The sequence below is a fragment of the Engraulis encrasicolus genome, chromosome 3 (genome assembly GCF_034702125.1).
Source record: "Engraulis encrasicolus isolate BLACKSEA-1 chromosome 3, IST_EnEncr_1.0, whole genome shotgun sequence".
Classification (NCBI taxonomy): Eukaryota; Metazoa; Chordata; class Actinopteri; order Clupeiformes; family Engraulidae; genus Engraulis; species Engraulis encrasicolus.
In genome coordinates this window covers 40,472,893-40,487,892 of record NC_085859.1, presented here as the reverse complement: position 1 = coordinate 40,487,892, position 15,000 = coordinate 40,472,893, and the positions used below count along the sequence as shown (strand labels likewise).

Here is a 15,000-nt window from a genome sequence, read left to right as displayed (position 1 = left end):
ACTAGCGTGTGTCCTAAGCAAGTAAGCGGGTGTGTAAATTTGAATAAAACACCAGAGAGGTCGCACAAGACATTTGCCCTCTCTTTAAATGCAATTTAGTGCGTCTTCGCCCAGGCTAATTGAGTTGGTTTGCGAATCTTTTTCGGAGAGGAGTTTACGGGCCCGAGCGTGGCGGCGGCGGTGGGTGGGATGACGGAGGAGCAGGAGGGGGATTTATGGCGTGCAACAAAGCAAGCGCAGCATCTGACAGGGAGGAAATGTCGTTGCGGATCAAACAGTGCCCTTTCAGCTCCCTCTAATCCCTTCAAATTCGCCAGCCCATCTGACTCGTGTGATGTTTCTGAGGATAACCTTCACATTAAAGTCACGGAGGCCATCAGTGTGCCGTCGTGGGCTTGCAGAGTTTTTTCCCTTGCTCTTCGCTTTTGCCAGACAGATCAAAGGCCCCGGGTGCTGGTCGATTTCTTGCTCAACTGCACTACAAGTCCAAGTTAAATATGACAACACAATCGCCTTTGTTTTTTGCATGGTCTTTTAAGTGCGAGACACGAGAGCTTTGAAACATGAATGGAGAAAAAAAATGGAGGAAAAGCGGTTTTGAGATCAGTCTGATTAATAAAAAATAAAGAAAGAAATACAAGAGTTCTCTGAAGTGTTGGAAACTGACACAACACATTTAGTGAGGACCAACAGAATGGGACCGCCCCAACAGAATAAAGAGCTCTGATATCATTCTTTGGAAAAATCAGTTTTTTCTTTTCTTCAGATTTTGTACCTATAGAAGGGCAAAAGTACTTTTTTTTCCATCTCTTGGGCGTTTTTGTATTGAACAAACGTCTGTAGCCGTGAAGATGGGAGGGAGCAACTGGGGACACCGATAGTTGAAATGCATTAACACTGATGAGACAAAGTCAGCAATTCTCTGTCTGATTAGAAAACTGTGTCTCTCATTAAGATGTCCTCTCACACATTCTCTTTCCCTGCTGAAAGATATCCCATGACACTGGCACTTCCTGATAGCCTGGCTGCCAAACACTGGCGCCTAAATATCTCAGTCTTAATTCAACATTTACAGAGTTGAATGGCACATTCTTGGTGTTGACCCCACTCTCTTGGTGTTGAATTAAGACTGTAAATGGGGCCCTGCCGTGGCTGAACGGTAGGGCACTTGTCTGCAATGCGGCCGACCTGGGTTCGATTCCTGGCCCGGGTCATTTGCCGATTCTCTCCCCATTCTCTCCCCCTTCGCTTCCTGTCCACCTCTCATATCCTGTCATCAATAAGGACGAAAAAGACCCCCCAAAAAATCTAAAAAAAACAAAAACAAAAAAGCCTGTTAAGGGACCTAACAGACAGAGCTTGATATGGCAAACCTGCAGGATAAACCTGCAAACCTGAAGGTTCAACCAGCACCATGCGACAGCGAGATCAATAAGCATCTCCTCAAATGTACCTAGTAGGACTGGACGGAGCTACAAACAATATGACCAGTGATTATGAGGATGTCTTTATATAGCACTCATGTTTCACTGCTGCATTATATCACCTAATAATAATTGGCAGGTTGGCCAGACTGACTTCAATTCAATATATGCGGTGTGTCACTGCCGGCAGCATACGCAGCCTTGAATAAACATCTGCAGTAAAAATCTGCAGGACAAATCTGCAAAAATGTGAGGGGTGTATTCACTTCTGTGACATACTGTATCTCCTAGTAATTGGCAGGTTGGACTTGGCCAGACTGACTTTAATACAATATATGCGGTGTGTCACTGCCGGCAGCATGTACAGGCATACGCAGCCTTGAATAAACATCTGCAGTAGTGGAGGAGATGGGAGCAGACGGGGACACTACTTATAGTTGAAATGCATTAAGGTTGACGAGAGACAAAGGCAGCTAGAGCACTTTTGTCTGTCTGATTAAAAAACTTTGTCACTCATTAAGAGGTACTCCCACACGCTCTCTCTTTCTCTGGTGAACACCCCCACTGAACTGCCACCAGAGCCGGATTAAGGTGGACAGGGGCCCCTATAGGCTACATGTTGCTGTGGGCCCCCTTGGAAGGCAAATTTTGCAAGAAATTTACATAGCCAGCGTCCTAATTATGAGCAGGAAAATAAGGATGACATGTCTACCTACTGCACTCAACAAAACATGACTTTCTCAATATCACATCTTCTCACAATTCTGCAATTTTACACTTTTGTCAAGTCAGGGGGCCCCCTGGCAGCCATATCTAGCCTGTGGGGCCCCCTTGCAGGTGGGGGCCCCTAGGCTGCAGCCATATCTAGCCTGTGCGTTAATCCGGCCCCGACTGCCACTGCCACTGCCTGTGACTGCAGCTGACTCTCCATACACTAGCAGTCAGTCTGAAGCAGTGCGGCTGCCTTTTCACTGAAGACCTCCGCATGAGTTTGAGTCACTGCTGGTGAATAGATCTCATCTTATCAGTGCACTTGTCACCAAGCAAGCAAACACATACACACAGGCACGGGCACAGACGAAGACGCAGCCACAAAACGCAGGCACAAATACACCTACACAGAGACATAAAGACACACACATGCACGCAGGCCCACGCACACACACGCACACACACACACACACACACACACACGCATGCACGCACGCACGCGCACACACACACCACACACACACACACACACACACACACACACACACACACACAAATACACATGCACGCACCGCACACACACACACACACACACACACACACACGCACACACACACACGCACACACACACACGCGCACACACACACACACACGCACACACACACACACACACACACACACACACACACACACACACACACCACACACACACACACACACACACACACACACACACACACATACACACACACACACACGCACACACACACACACACACACACACACGTAAACAAGTTGTCAAGATGTAGTTATTACTGGGCCGGAGACGAACCCAGCCTTGGGTTGTTTTGTTTGTTTGTTTGTTTGTTTGTTTTTCCTGGTTTGATTGTATCATCAGTGTGTCTTCTCTTCCCTCCGCATTAACAGAACGTCTTGGCAGATCTCCTGGAATTACTCTGCATTGCAATGTGATGCAGTAAGAAGAGACTGTCTGGGCCCAGGGCTGGACTGGGATAGAAATAGGGCCCGGGAACGTTTGGCTTAAAGGGCCCCTCATCGTTAGCGGCACAGAAATGATACACCGTTGGGCCCCGCACCCTTGTGGGCCCCAATTTTCAGAAATGTAAAAAAAACAGTTCTGAAAATAGGGGCCCACGAGGGCGCGGGGCCCACTGGGAAATGCCCGCTATGCCATATGGCCTGTCCGGCCCTCTCTGCATTGGAATGTGATGCAGTAGGAGACTGGGCCTGTAAATGCCACAGTAAAAGTCAGAGATTTCATCTCTCATCTTTATGGCGCTGGGTGAGCCAGGTGATCATATTTTTTTAAACAGAACTTCTGCATAGTTTTGGGAGTACTTCATAAACAACACAACACAACCCAATACAACTGATGTATTAAAAACATTCTCGAAGCTTTAGCTTGGTGAAATGACATTGTTTGTGTCTCTTCTCCCATGGCTATTGCTTTCAGTTTTTATTGTCCTTCTAAAAATTAAAAGGCAGAAATGTGTTTTCACTATGCCAACAGCATACAGACAGACCAGCACAGAAACAGACACATCCCTATGCAGGTTGTTGGCAGGGGCTGGTCAAGAAGGAAGCTTAACAAACTCAAAGGGTGAAGGGTCAAGGATGACGGTCCCATATGGACAATACAGTTTCCCACAGCGCATTGTAGCTAAGGTGAAAGATTTGTGTTCCAAGGTGACGCAAAATCAGTTGAGAGACAAAAATAACCCTATATCGTGCTATCGTTCACAATGCTACAGTAATAACCATAAAACTGGTCAGATTTTCGCCCACGGCCCCCAAAGCGTGTAAGAATCGCCTCTGCTAGTTAAAAGGAGCCCGATGCCGCAGTATGCCAATACAGGCCCGCTTACAGCTCACATGGCTGCCCTCTGATTTGCCACGGCTCACTGTGCACATGGCTAAACGGGGGCACATTTGTAGGAAAAACACTTTGAGTGTTGTGTGTGTGCAAAAAAATAAAGCAACAACATCACAACCCATTGCACGCTATAACACTATCTGCGGCGATGTACTCTAACTAATTGAGCGTGAATCATTTATACAAAACTTTAACTTTAATTAGCAACACTTGTTCTCTATGCACAATTTAGGATTGCAGGATTACCCACTATTCTGCTGGTGTTGCAAAACTACTCAAATGCCAAGGAGACTCATATTGTCATAGGTAAGGTATTGTAAGGTACGGAGTACAGATAAAGCACAACATCACAGCCCATTGCATCCTACAACATGACAGAGACACCATCTGCTGCGACGCTTCTAATTAACCGTGAATATTTTTACATTCTCAAAAGTGTACCCAAAATTAGATCTCCGAAACACTGGCACTTTTTGAACAGCAACAGTCTGTTGTACACAGTACATTTTTAGATGCGTCCTAGCATCTCTAAAAAAGGATATGTCCGTCCATCGGTCCATCTGTCTGTCTGTCTGCCTGAAATGCTTTCTTTAAATTGTAATTCCCTCCTGTGTCCACAAGGCGGCAGTGCATAGACGGACTCATCTTTTTCCACCTGTCGGACTTGCTCTGTGTTAATTCAACACCATGAGAGTTGAATTGAACACTGTGTTGGTCCAAGTATCTGAGTAATGAGTATTAAACTTTGTATACTGTAGAGCTTGAGGGTTCAACCGCATCAAGTGAGGCAATTGGATAGCTACAAACCAGGCTGGACTAGAATCTGGATCTCCTTGACCAAACTTGCCTGCACAGTAAAAAATAACATATCAGTGTTATTTTAACTCTTAAAGAGATAAAATTAACTCAATTTCACAACATTTGGCCCTGCTCAAAGATGGTGTTTATTGTCTTTGTTGAGTGTAACATATATATTTATATAAATATGTAAATATTTATATATTTATATTTAAATATTTAATATATAAATATTTATTTTATATATTAAGTTATTTCTACTCAATCATTTGTAAATATAATATTGAACACTGGTGGCTCCTGGAGCAGAGTGTTGTACAAACACTATCTGGAATTATACAGTATAAGTTTAGGCTGGAATTTTAACATCCCATTTTGTACTGTGTGTACTGTATATGGGTCTTTGGTAGGACTGAGAAGAAAGTGAAGGTCCGCAGCACTGTTGAATGCTCCCAAAATATTTATTCGCACAACGTTTCGGACTGAACGTCCTACATCATCGTTGCACCTTGATGAAGGACGTTCAGTCCGAAACGTTGTGCGAATAAATATTTTGGGAGCATTCAACAGTGCTGCGGACCTTCACTTTCTTCTCAGTTATCTTACGTTTGGTCCAGCACCTGTGCCACTGATGTGCGCGCATTCTTTGACTTTTTTCTTTGGTAGGACCACACTGCGCCACAGCACGCCACAGTTTTTGACATTTTAATGCTAATTAGAAATGTTCCGATGTAGGCACTGGCAGTGGGTTTAAATGGACTCTCCTTATGCCCATTAACATGACTTCAAATCCTGTGCGGTGGCATGTTTGGTATACGGCAAGTTGTGTTATGCTGCGTTTCTGTGACATGCAATCAGTAGTAACTCAGACATAAATATGTATATTCGCTCAAAGCCTTGTCAATAAGCAACACCAGTTAAATGGACATTCGTTTCCCCACTTATACAGTGTCATATAGTGGATGCAATTTGTGTCAAATGGATTTTCCCACAGTGTAAAGAAGGAGTCAGACCCCCCCACACAATAGACCTCCCCAAGTCACTTCCGTGTGTGTGTGTGTGTGTGTGTGTGTGTGTGTGTGTGTGTGTGTGTGTGTGTGTGTGTGTGTGTGTGTGTGTGTGTGTGTGTGTGTGTGTGTGTGTGTGTGTGTGTGTGTGTACTATACATGTGTGCAATTACCTCTGTGCTGTGTGCTATGTGAGTTCTCAACTTGACAAAAAATGATCACTATGTCCATTATTGCCACTTGCATACATTTTCTTCTTCCTTTCTTTCCTCTAATTACATAGTTAGTGGCACTCAGTCAGAGAGCCTGTGGTGGGCTGCATGCAAATCTCCCTTTACATTTCCCCCCCTTTCTCTCACACAGAACAACCAGTATGGTGTTCGCCGGCACCAGTGTTCTTCTCTGTGTGTGTGTGTTTTCAGAGTGGCTTTTAGCCGTCCGTCGCACTGCCTGACCGACCACAGCAACCTTGAGGGCGAAACGGTGGCAGAGTCACGTCTAATGGCCCCTATTACTTAAGCTGTCAGCCGCCGAGGTGAGTCGCCTGTGTGTGTGTGTGTGTGTGTGTGTGTGTGTGTGTGCGTGTGTGTGTCTGTGTGTCTGTGTGTGTGTGTGTGTGTGTGTGCGTGTGTGTGTCTCTGTGTGTGTGTGTGTGTGTGTGTGTGTATGTGTGTGTGTGTGTGTGTGTGTGTGTGTGTGTGTGTGTGTGTGTGTGTGTGTGTGTGTGTGTGTGTGTGTGTGTGTGTGTGTGTGTGTGTGTGTGTGTGTGACACCAAGAGCTGAGCTGAGCTGAGCTGAGCCAAGCAGGAGCAATGGGGCTAGAAACCTCACAAGACCCAACACAACAGCCCACTTACACAGCCCACTTACTGAGAGAGCACCCCGCTGAGCTGAGCTTCAAGCCACCATTTAATGTCTTACTGCTTCTACCTGCAAGTGAAGATGCACACCTAAATGCACACCTACAGGGGGCTGGCTGGTGGTTAAGGTAATGGACCTCAGACCAGGGGGTCAGAGCTTAGGATCCATCTACCCAACCCCAGAAGCAAGGCAAGCACTGCTCCCCTGGATGCCTGCCGACATCAAGGCTGTCTGGTCTGCTGCTTATGAGTGTGTGTGTGTGTGTGTGTGTGTGTGTGTGTGTGTGTGTGTGTGTGTGTGTGTGTGTGTGTGTGTGTGTGTGTGTGTGTGTGTGTGTGTGTGTGTGTGTGTGTGCACGTGTGTGTGTGCACGTGTGTGTGTGTATGTGTATGTGTTTGTGTGTGTGTCTGTGTGTGTGTGTGTGTGTGTGTGTGTATGTGTGTGTGTGTGTGTGTGTGTGTGTGTGTGTGTTGTGTGTGTGTGTGTGTGTGTGTTTGTGCATGCACTTGTGTGTGTGTGCGTAGGTGTGTGTGTGTGTGTGTGTGTGTGTGTGTGTGTGTGTGTATATATGTGTGTGTGTGTGTGTGTGTGTGTGTGTCTGTGTGTGTGTGTGTGTGTGTGTGTGTGTGTGTGTGTGTGTGTGTGTGTGTGTCTGTGTGTCTGTGTGTGTGTGTCCATCTGCGTGCGTGCGTGTGTGTGTGATGGGTTAAATGCAAAAGGGTGAATATAGTTGTTGGTGCGCTGTGTAATTACAATGGCAGATGGAGTCACTTTCACAGCATCAAAACAAAAGCTGTGACAGATCAAATGCGACTGGTGTGTGAATGTAATTACACAATTTAGACAGCTGATGATGCCTTGATGTGTAGCCTACATGGCAGAATTGCAGCTAACCTATCTCTATGTGTACTAAGTGTTTCCAGCTCCCTTTCAATGCCTGAGAAAAGGATCCGTAACACTTTAGAATAACTACCTATTCACCGCTTTATAAACACTTTAGAAAATATAGCTGCAAGCAGCAATGCGGGGCCAAGCAGGAAGTCCGCCTAAGTCGCCATGGCAACCGAAAGAGCCGAGCAGGCAGACTGTCAGAGACACGCACAGTTATTTTTTACAAGCAGAAATATACCTCGAAATTTGATTTGTGACCTGCAGGTGTCTGCTAGCGATGAGCTGAGTGAGACCTGAAAGTTCTTGTGGGGAGTCATGGGATAGCCAAGATGTGTGTGACGATTCCCAAAGATTCTGACCATGGGTTGCTGAGATATGAGCTCACTTCCTGTTTGGCGTCTGTGTGGAGGATTTTGATCGGCTGTTACGGCCAAACGGTAAAAGATGTAATAAAACCCTTTTAGGGACCTCTTCACAGTGCTCCAGAGATCATGTGTATCAAGTTTTGTGAAAATCAGACTAAATTTGAAGGATGAGGAGCCTTTTATTGATTTTCACCAAATCCAAAATGGCAGGCATTCTATTGTGGCGGATATGATGTCAGAGGGTGCGTTGGATTCGTCTTGGCCCGAGGAATTTAACAGTACTACCAGAATAAAAATTGAGCATGCGGTTCAAAAGTTACAGGCAGAAATGTAGCTAAAACTTTGACCAGCTGGTGGCGCTAGAGAGTTTGAGCTAGCGACCTGAAATTTGTTTTTGGTGGGTCATGGCATGGACAAGAATGTCTGTGACAATTTGCAGACGATTGTGACCATGGGTTGCCAAGATATGACTTAATTTCCTGTTTGACGACTTTTAGGCCGTTTTTGATTGGCTGTCACGGCCAAACAATAAAAGATATAAAAATGAAGAAGGCATTTTTTTTGTGAAGCTCAGTCCAGAGATGCTATATACCAATTTTCAGAAAAAATGTGAAAAATTGAGGGAGGTGATGGGTTTTTATTGATTTTCACCAAATCCAAAATGGCGGGCATTCTATTGTGGCGGATATGATGTCAGAGGGTGCGTTGGATTCGGCTTGGCCCAAGGAATTTAACAGTACTACCAGAATAAAAATTGAGCATGCGGTTCAAAAGTTAGAGGCAGAAATGTAGCTAAAACTTTTGGTGGCCAGCTAGAGAGTTTGAGCTAGCGACCTGATTTTTTTTTTGGTGGGTCATGGCACTGACAAGAAAGACTGTGACAATTTGCAGAAGATTGTGACGAAGGGTGGGTTCCAAGATATGACTTCACTTCCTGTTTGTCGACGTTTAGGCTGTTTTTGATTGGCTGACGATGATGTCAAAGGATGCGTTGGATTTGCCTTGGCCCAAGGATTTCAACGGTACCACCAGATTTAAAATGGAGCGTACGGTTCAAAAGTTACGGGCAGAAACGTAGCAAAAAATTTGACCAGCTGGTGGCGCTAGAGAGTTTGAGCTAGCGACCTGAAATTTGTTTTGGTGGGTCATGGCATGGACAAGAATGTCTGTGACAATTTGCAGAAGATTGTGACCATGGGTTGCCAAGATATGACTTCACTTCCTGTTTGGCGACTTTAAGAACGTTTTTGATTGGCTGTCACGGCCAAACGATAAAAGATATAAAAAATTGAAGGCATAGGTTTTGTGAGGCTCAGTCCAGAGATGCTATATACCGATTTTCAGAAAAAAATGTCAAAAATTAAGGGAGGAGACCCATTTTTAGTGATTTTCACAAAATTCAAAATGGCGGGAAAACTTTCCAGGCGGAAAATGACGTCATAGGGTGCGTTGGATTCGTCTCGGCCCAAGGATTCCAGGGATACCAAGTTTTTGAAAATTGGCCCAGCGGTTCAAAAGTTACAAGCAGAAATGTACCTGCAACTTTGGCCTGCTGGTGGCGCTAGAGGGTTGGGGCTGGGGACCTATAAATTGCTGTGGGTAATGCTGACACGGTCCTGAACGCGTGTGCCAATTTTCAGCATTTTCGACCATACGGCTCTATGGGCTGCCATAGACTCCCTAAGGAGAAAGAAAAATAATAAGAAACAGTAGAAACACTATAAGGTGCCAGGCAGCTTCGCTGCTTGGCCCCTAATAATTAACTAATCAACGAAATATTTACAAATGTTTATAAAGGTGCAAGAAATACTATGTTAACAAAGCAGACACAGCGCCCTCGCATCGGCCCTGGAAGGTTCTCCTTCAAAGACCAGAAGGCATGAAACCACATAAAACTAGCACAGTAGAAGTTAATTCCCACTCCACTGAGCATTGTGCATCCACAAAAGCTTTTTTGGGTAGATATTCTAAAGAGTTACCAAGGACCAGCGTCTTGCTTCTCATCTTGCTTGGACACTGAACTTCTAATGTGATTTTACTATGAGGTTGAGAACTCAAGTCTGGGTACTGAAGTGCTCCACATGAGAAGATCTACATTACAGGACTGTAAACATGCCTCCTAATTCCTCAAAAAAATGATGCCAACTGCCAAAACCTCAAGAAAATTTGCTAGAATTGGAGGTCTTAGCTTTAAGCTTACTAAACCAGAACAGCAGCTGATCCTCCTACCAAATCTCAGGTGCTGAGAGTCAGGGTTCAAGTCCAGGACAGAGTGTTGGGGGGCAAGGGCTATTCAGACATACCGCTATTCAGACATACCGCTATTCAGACATACAGCTATTCAGACATACATACCGTAGGGTTAGGGTTAGGTTTAGGATTAGGGTAACTGTATGCACTCTCCCTAAACTGATAAAAGCTGAGCAACGTAGCACAAACCACAGAAATGGCATATCTCGCAGCGGTTTTCAGACACATCAGTGTCTGAATAACGGCATGTCTGAATAGCGCAATGTATCCTTGTGGTGTTGGCTAACCCCATTGACCTGCATATCTGCCTCCCTCGTCTTCAAAATGTCTGAGGCTGTGGTTTCATGTAGTCCGATCAAGGGGCTTACCTCACATGTCCACGTTTGGGCACTTCAGAAGATACTAACTAACAGGCCGGTTTGTTTTTGTGTATATGCAACAGGGTCGTGGGATGCATATGTGTTTTACATCGCCGTGGCTGACCCCTGACTGTTTGTGGCTTTATACCTCCGCGGTTTGAGAGGAGACCACAGCAGCGCTGGAGGAAATCTCTCTAGCCCACGCACGTCCCGTCCGATGTCCTTATCGTTGTGTGTTTGAATGCAGAAACGCTTAGCGCAGGGCCGGCCCAAGGCATAAGCGAACTAAGCAGTGGCTTAGGGCCCCCAAGACACCAGGGGCCCCCTGTGAGCAGCAAAGATCAAGGAAGGCTACAGTTTTGTTACACACACTGTGTATCCCATAGCAGTGGTCAGCAACTTTTCTCCTGTAGGGCTCCATATTTTTCCTATACAATTATTAAGTATCTGATGCTGAATATAGGTGGTGGTATGAAGGGCCCCCGAATGAAATTTTGCTCAGGGCCCCATAAAGGCTTGAGCCGGCCCTGGCTTAGCGAAGCTAAGAAGCAACGGGCACACCAAGGCACAGCTAGCTCCTCTTTAAATTCTCGGCATCACCTTCATGTTTGCACTGCACAGAGCTGATAAGAGTGTTTACTCTCTCTCTACACAGCAGATCTCCAGACTTCCCTCCCTCACGCCTCTTGTGATTTTTTTTACAGTGCAACCTAAGGATCAAAGTGGGTTTTTGAAAAGTGAGATTGTTTTTGTTCGTTCGCTTTAGGGTCTTTTTTTGAAGAAAAAAATGAAACAATACATTTGAGTGTCTTCCATTTAAGTAGTCTAAATCTTTTCCATCTCCCTCCTGTAGGCGTCTTCGTATAAAAAAAAATAACCAAGACTTTTAACTTTAGATTTCATGAAGTATCAGAGTGATATATGTCGTACAAGAGTCTCCTTCACCTGAGAGGTATAGTGATCAAACATCCTACAGTACACACTGGTTTGATGTGAAAGACAGCTTGTTTCTCTCATGGTGACTTAAAGTGGCTAAAACCTAAGAAGAAAAGTGATTTTGAGACACTTTTTGGAATGTCTTTGGAAGAGATTAAAACAGAATCGAAAAGTCGGGATGAAACCCAGAATCTACAGTAAATCCAAGCAATTTCCAAACAGCCTTGGGGAGGCAGTTCAGAGGAGTTGTTGGACTACTGTTGGATGGCATCGAAGTGCAGGGCTGGCCTGACCATCTGGCATAGCGGGCATTTCTCGGTGGGCCCTGCACCCTCGTGGGCCCCTATTTTCAGAAATATAAATCGTTTTTTTTTTTTACATTTCTGAAAACAGGGGCCCACGATGGTGCAAGGCCCACTGGTGAGTCAATTCTGCGCCGCTAATTAAGAGGGGCCCCTTTAAGCCAAAAGTTCCCGGGCCCTAATTCTTCCCCAGCCCAGCCCTGTCGACGTGTGTTGCTGCCTGACTCTCACTCACCTCCGAGCTCGGTGATGGCTGCGGTGCTTCCGCCCCCTCTTCTTAGCGCGCCCACTGTGATGTCTGGCCACCACTTCGCTCTCCTTGGACTCCGCATCCTTCTCTGTGAATTTTGAAGGTAGTGAGATGGAAGCATCAGATCTGTGGAGGAAGGACAAGAAACAGACCATTGGTTTCTAATAGCATTCCTGATTGAGCAGAAAATGACAGTTATTTCGGAAAGGACATTCAAGCAAAAGTATGATGTCTGTTTTTGATTTCCATACAAAAGGTTGCGTTCTGCCAACCGTAATTTCCCTGTTGCTGTGGTGTTTGTATTTGTTTTTGATCTTTCTTTCTTTTTTTGTCTGTCAACAACATTCCCCCACCCACTCACACCCCAAAAAAAGAAAAACGCTTGAGGTCAACTGTTCCCGGCTGAAATGATGTGTCAATGGAAAGCGTTTATTTACAGTGCATGCTTCCGCGCCTCAGGCGCCCTGGTCATCAATTTGCATCTGGAGGTTGTCAGCCGCGTCAATGCGAGGGCATGACGGAGGATTAGAAGAAGCTCAAGAGCACCTTCAGATTTTTTTTTTCCTGCCTTTTAACTCTTCCCTTCCGCCCTTAGAAGAAAAGGATTCGTTTTCACATTGCTGGATTCCTGGATTTTTTCAGTTTTTGGTTTCACACCCCTACAAGACCCCTTACAAGGTTTCAATGTCTACTAGATTTACAATATGGGTGCACCTCCCGCAGCTTTAAAGGACAACAGGCATGCAAACAGTTGCAATCATATTATCACCCGGTGAGCAGACGGAACGTCTTCTGATTGGCTGAGCAGGTGTCCTTTATTCCCCCGTAGCAGGACACCTATGATGTCATGCGGGCGTGCGGGCGTCTAATTGCTTCTTTTCTAACTTTCTGGCAAAGTGCCGTTACTAATTCTATCGCATCTGGTTGTCTAGTCAAGACCGCGTCGTTAGTTCTATCGCATCTGATTGTTTAGTCAAGACCCCGTTACTAATTCTATTGCATCTGGTTGTCAAGTCAAAAACCCAGTCGTCAATTCTATCGCATTTGGTTGTCAAGTCACCCCAACGTTCTGCGCACGTCCTAACATGCCTCCGATAGAGGCGCGTCTCACTAGATTAGGAAGTGGTGCCCATAGCAACGTACCAAGCGCAGTGGTTAATCTACTTTCTCACGAAGTATTAGATCAACATATTAATAGATTAATACTGAAATGCTGGCCGGCTGGCCAGCTGCGACCTCGGGCTGTTAGAACGCTCCGCCTCATCCATTATTTCCCTTGATATCGGGACACCTCGTCGGCCGCTATTCCATACTTAATTAACCTACCTTAATTAATACCCATTACAACTTAAAGGGGCACCATGTAAGATTGTGGCCAGAGTAAGTATTGCAACTATGCTGCTCATTGAAACTGTGCTGCCTATTGCAAATAGGCAAATTTGATATTTTCATGAATATTAATAAATAATGAACCAATATTTACTAGTATGACCAAAGGACGACAAGTTTTGCAGCTAAAAATGGACAGCGTGAATTTTGGAAATTAACCCACTAAAAATATTACACAGTGCACCTTTAAAGTGGAAAAAGTGAATTAAGTTTGGCCTCTTGATAATGACCATGGTGAGGTGAACAAGAATTAAAGATTAAGCTTTATAATTCGTTGTCACTTACTTGTCAGTTACATAGATTTACAACACAGCACTATAAAGTCCATGTAAGTGCACTCCTGAGTATACCAAAAATATGAATTTTAGGAATGAATATGGTTTTCAATCCTCGTATCATTCATTGTTAAGCACACTCATGAGGGTTATAACACACGCATAAGCTTCACAATGCTTTTTATATGACAGTCATGGCGGGGCAGTCATGGGTAACCGGTTAGTGTCAGACTTGTATCCCAAAGGTTGCCAGTTCGACTCCCGACCCATCAGGTTGGTGGGGGGAGTAAATAACCAGTGTTCTGCACCATCCTCCTTCATGACTGAGGTGCCCTGAGCATGGTACCTCCCACCGCACTGCTCCCTTGGGGCGTCATTGGGGGCTGCCCCCTTGCACAGGTAAGGCATAAATGCAATTTCGTTGTGTGCAGTGTGCAGTGAACACTTGTGTGCTGTGAAGTGCTGTGTCACAATGGCAGTGGGAGTTAGAGTTTGCCAGTTGGGCTTTCACGTCATATGAGCAGAGTCGTCATAAGTTATACACGTATGAAGACTATGCTCATCAGAGCATTGTGCAATTCATGTTGAAGCAGGTAGGTTTAATTAAGTACGGGCCACTCACACATGTACCGTAAATAAGCACAGTGTTGTGTGTACTGCCTTTCTTCTTGACCCAATTCCCCAAAGTCACCTGAGGTTAACAAACTCAATTATCGAAGATTAATATTTTCAATATGCGTCTGTGAAACACCACCCTTATTAAAACCTACAATGGAAACGCTTGCTGTAAATACTTCCCCCAAGGCCTATACTACATTTGGTGCTGCCGCGCCTCTGCAATTAACTGTGTAGCAAACACTGTGTGGCGTGATGCACAGGGCCGGTTCTGGCTTATTTGGTGCCCTAGGCGAGTTTGAGTTCTGGCGCCCACCCCTTACCTTTGAAAGAAAAAAAAAATCTTTCTTATACCTCACAGAACACAAGACTAATATCCTTAGTAAGCTTAACTAAATAGCATCAAGAACAATAACCGTTTTTCATCAAATGGATTTGTGGTTCTTTTTGACAGGCGACCAACACATCAGATTGAGTCGCATGAAAGTAGCTTCACTGTGTGGTGTGTTGGATGTGATGGTGGTGGGGCCCCCAACCCCAGATGAGAGGGAGGTTATCAATGTGTTTGAATTGTAACGTGAAATCGAAATGCCAGGAGAGTGCAGTACATTTGCATGTAAAATGCATGTGTAGACAATAAGCCTACCAAGGAGGTCTGCATTGATCTACACTA

At 45.0% G+C, this 15,000-nt stretch overlaps 1 protein-coding gene across 1 annotated transcript in view; it reads right to left on the bottom strand.

Moving 5' to 3' along the window:
- Nucleotides 1-15,000, bottom strand: part of srrm4 (serine/arginine repetitive matrix 4) — a 119,479-nt gene that overhangs the window by 31,566 nt on the left and 72,913 nt on the right. Inside the window, exon 3 of the mRNA XM_063193950.1 lies at nt 12,034-12,174. Coding sequence (XP_063050020.1) covers nt 12,034-12,174 — 141 coding nt within the window. The remainder of the gene's footprint in view (nt 1-12,033; nt 12,175-15,000) is intronic.